This window comes from Plasmodium gaboni, chromosome 14 (assembly GCF_001602025.1).
Source record: "Plasmodium gaboni strain SY75 chromosome 14, whole genome shotgun sequence".
In the NCBI taxonomy this organism is placed as follows: Eukaryota; Apicomplexa; class Aconoidasida; order Haemosporida; family Plasmodiidae; genus Plasmodium; species Plasmodium gaboni.
In genome coordinates, this window is record NC_031494.1 from 2,425,728 (window position 1) to 2,430,717 (window position 4,990).

General features: G+C 18.0%; 2 protein-coding genes across 2 annotated transcripts; one reads left to right on the forward strand and one right to left on the reverse strand.

Moving 5' to 3' along the window:
• Positions 1-563: 563 nt before the first annotated feature.
• PGSY75_1465100 (hypothetical protein) lies at positions 564-3,170 on the forward strand (the record flags this gene model as incomplete). Its single annotated transcript, XM_018788333.1, has 1 exon — positions 564-3,170. One exon carries the CDS (start codon positions 564-566, stop codon positions 3,168-3,170), a length of 2,607 nt encoding a protein of 868 aa, XP_018639705.1.
• Positions 3,171-3,685: 515 nt separating this feature from the next.
• PGSY75_1465200 (hypothetical protein) lies at positions 3,686-4,813 on the reverse strand (the record flags this gene model as incomplete). The annotated part of the gene is made up of 1 exon (XM_018788334.1): positions 3,686-4,813. One exon carries the CDS (start codon positions 4,811-4,813, stop codon positions 3,686-3,688), a length of 1,128 nt encoding a protein of 375 aa, XP_018639706.1.
• Between the last annotated feature and the right edge of the window lie 177 nt (positions 4,814-4,990).

Consider the following 4,990-nt stretch of genomic DNA (forward strand, 5'->3'; position numbering starts at 1 on the left):
AACTAAAACAAGTTTGATATAATAATATATATATATATATATATATATATATATATATATAATGCATATTATTTTTTCCATGGATAAAAATTTAAATAATTTTATTTTTTTTTTCTTACTACACACATATATATGTTGTACATTAACTTATATTCCAAATATATATTATATATATAATTTTTTTTTTTTTTTTTTCATATGTCATTACTTTTTTATTTATTTTTTTTAAAATAATTGAAATATTAAAAGACTTGAATATTTCAACATTTTTACGCATATGTAAATATTAATAATATTATTGTATTTATATATGAAAAAATTAAATTATTAAAAAGAAACATTTTGTCACCATATTTGTACATTAAAAAAAAAAAAAAAAAAAAAAAAGAAAAAAAGTAATATATATGAATAAAGAAAAAATAAATAATTAATTTAATATTAACTTATCAAAAAGATATACATATACATATTAATACATATATTAATACATATATTTATACATATATTTATACATATAATTATATATATGCATATATTATAAATGTGTTTATAAGAGTGACATTATGGACCTGGAGAATGATAATAATTATGGTTTATCATTAGATTATGATTCATTACATAAACAATTAGAAGGGCTTCCTTATTACAAGAAAGGATTTAACAAATATGACGTATTTTGTTTTAACGAAGAAAAAGAATTGAATGAATTACATTTTTATGAAAATGAAATTAAGAAATCATATAATTATTTTAGCCATTTCGAAAATATTCATAAGAATATTAAAAGAATATATGAATTAGACGAGGATACAAAAGAGAAAATATTAGAAACAAATGAGATGACTTATGAAATACTAGATGAAATACACAAGTTAAAGAAAGAACAATATGATATTAGAGTAAAAGAAAAGATGTATAATAAAATTTTAGAAGAATATAGTTTAAGTCCTTTAAGTTATAGTAATTTAACAGATTTGAAAATATCATTAAATATTGAATTCTTTGAACATTTAAAACAATTTGAATATACAAAAGAAAATATTATAAAATTATTAAATGAAGATGGTTCGCAAAAGTTATGTAATTTTTATACTAAACATTATAATAAAATAATGATTATAGCTTGTAGGAAGATTTCTATTTACATAATAAAAGAAAATAATAATTTCTATCGAAGAAATAATAAAATAGTTAATTTATTATACTGTAATATAAATGAAGAATTTGTTAAGCGAGAAAAAATGATCCTACTGTATATAAAAAATTTATTACCTATAACAAAATTGTCCTATAAAATTATTATTGAAAATATAGAATATTTCAATTTATGTTTAAATAATTTTCTTAATTTAAGAAAGAAATATTTAAAAATTAATTATCAAAATTATATGTCTAATAATTATAAATCTATTAATAAGAAAAACTCATTAGATATTATAGAACCAAGAGAAAAACATGATTTTATTAAAATGTTTAAAAACTTTTTCTTATTTTTATATTACTTTATTATATTAGAAGATAACTTTCTAAAGATATTTTTTTCATTTAATTTTTATTTTACCAATGAAATTATACCATATATATCAGCAAATATAGACAATGTTCATAATAATATATATAATATAATAGATACTTTATTTATACCATATAAATATTTCTTAGATACCAATTTAAATATATATTCAAAATGTTATGAATCATGTTATGAGCTCTTTCATATTTTAAATATATTTATTCTTAAATTAAAGCAATTTCAAAATAATGATGAAATTAAAGATATAATAAAAAATATTATCATAAAATATGCACAACGTAATAATGATACTTATGATGCATTAATATGCTATAATTTGTCTAAGAGTAAATTATATTTACCAAATAAAATATCTAATAATAATAATAATAATATAAAAGAGGAAAATATCAAAATGGATATGAATACAAAGAAAGAAAATGATATGTATAATATTTCTGATAATAATTTGAATGGAACCTATCAAAATATAGGAGACGTGAAAAACAATTATGAATTGGATAAAAATCTGGAAAAATTAGATAATAATAAAATGCAGACAAAAAAAACACAAGATGGACAAGTATCTGAAGTACGTATAGAATCTTCATACATGAATGAAGATAGTAATAAATTTATAGAAGATAGACAAATGAATGTAACAAAAAATAATTTACATAGTGAAGAATATAAAAGTAATAATAATGATAAACCAACCTTAGATATGAAAGATGGAGATAATATTGAATTTTATAACAAATCTAATGAAGAAAATGTATCTGAAAATAATGACGAAAAATATAACAAAATTGTTGAAATGCAGAAGGAGGATAATATCCCATCAAATAATAGTTCTAAAAATAAATCTAGTTATTATTTGGATAATATAAAAGAGAAATATAATAGTAAAATATTAAATTATACATTAAAAATACAAAAAAATATAGAGAATGAATTTATATCTATATGGCAACGTGATGTTGTAAGTTTTTATCTAAACAAAATTAACAAAAATGAAAATACTAACAATTTTGAAGATACATTATTTTATGTAAAGAAAATATTAAATTCTTTAAAAAATGTATATTCAATATATAAAATGTATACATTATATGCAAAAGATATGAAAGAACAAAATTTCCAAAATGTTCTTGATATAACCATAAATCCATTAATAAATAATTGTTTAAAAAATCAAAATTCATTTGTTCATAATCATTATGTATTTATTGTAAATATGTTTACATTTATACAAGATAGTATAAAAAATATAGAAGGAGCATCTAAATATTGTGAACTACTAACCATTATCATAGATGAAAATATAAACAAACTTTTTAAAATAGAATTAGAAAATTTAAAAATAAAATTAGAACTAGACAAATTAGAAAAGATGGATCAAGAGAATATTAAACAAGATACAGAAGAATTAAAAGCATTTGTAGACAATTTTTACAAATTTGTTTTTTCTGAAAAATATAATATTTTCATTACAATTCATAAAATACTATCTGATATTATAAAGGATAATATAAAAAATAAATTATTTGAATATCTACATAAAGAATATATACTCCTTTATGAAAAACATTCTAATAAATTCAAATTTAATTATACACCAGAGCAAATAAAGTGTATACTATATAATAAATGTTAAATCTATATTAAGTTATTTATGTCAAAATGAGTTTCAAAAATGTAATAAAAAAAAAAAAAAAATTATAGAAATAATAAAATAAATAAAATATTAATATAAAGCACGAATATAAACACAAAAACATATAAATAAAAATATATATATATATATATATATATATATATATTTTGGATCCATTTATAGATTTAAATTATATATCTGTGAGAATATATAATTAATCAGTATAATGCCTGAAAATTATGTTTTCTATATTATGTCACTTCTTTTTTTTTTTTTTTATAGTTTTATATATTTTTTATTTCCCCTTGATTATATATATTCTATATATTTTATATAAATTTTACATTATATGGTTGTAATTTCCAATGATATATCCTTACTTTCTTCATATAATTATAGTCCATATTTACCCCCATATATATATACATATATATATATATATGTGTGTGTGTACATTTATATTTCAAATTTTATCTTTTTACTTTTCAATTTTTACATTTTAATGTTTTAGTTTGTCAATCCTCTTCACTTGATTGATCATGTGATGATGATTCTGATGACTTAACTTTTTTTTTACTTAGAAGGAATCCTAAACTTTTAAATACAGTAGTAGCAGATGAAGTTTTATTTGAATTATCATTTTTGTTAGATATAACATTTTGAATTACATTTTTATCTTTTGTTAAAATATCTTCATCACTATCATCTTGAACATCATATGATTTTGATAAACATGAGATTCTTGATTTTGTGAAGCCCTCTTTAATTGACCAAGCATATATAATAACTTTTTTCTTTTTAGGTATAATTGGCTTATTATCATGGTTATATAAATGATAATTTGTTTCATCATTTACTTTATAATGTATAATAGATTCGATAGTTGAACATGTAATAGTAATAGTTAGTTGATTGTTATTTTTTTCTTCTTGTAATGTTATAATAGGAGGAAAGCAGACTTTACTATATTTTTGTAGTTGAAATAATTTAGATAAATGTATTTCTTCAATATTTACAAAATTAAGAAAGTGATAATTTGGGTAATATTCCTGATGCATTATTTTATCGTTTGTGTTATCACATTCAGGTGGTGCACATGTAGTATCTGCAATTTTTTTAGAATAATTTATTAATTCTAATAGATTAACTGAATCTGATTTTTCTTCTAATTGAACACCTTCCATTCTTTTTTGGGCCAATAACCAACTAGTTTCCATCATTTCTTTTATTTGTAATAAAAAATAAAACTTTTCTTTATGGCTTATATTATCAAAATATTTTTTATTTATTTCATATCTATCATTATCCTTTAATTTTGTTTTTTTTACATTATAAGAATTATCACATTTATTATATATATGATTTATATTCTTATTATTCATATCATTATTTTTTAACTCATAATCCATCAAGTTTTCATTGTGTATATTTTCAATACCATTAAATTGTATATAATCTTTAATGTCATATTTTATATTTTCTTCTTGTTCTATTAATTGTTCAAAATATTTGTTATATAAAACCTCATTCTCAGGTTTTACTATATCTTTCCATTTATTTAAATAATATTTATCGATATTTTCCTTTATTTTTAATACTACATTATGGAAAGTTTTTGCTTCATTGATATTATAACATTCCATTTATTTTAATGTATAATAATTATAATAATATATATTTATATATGACTACACTCTTTTACTTTTTTTTTTTTATTTTAATTTAGAATTCTAAAAAAAAAGGAATATAAAATTATATATACTTATGTACTTTTTTCGTAAGTACAATTAAAAAAAAAAAAAAAAAAAAAAAAAAAAAAA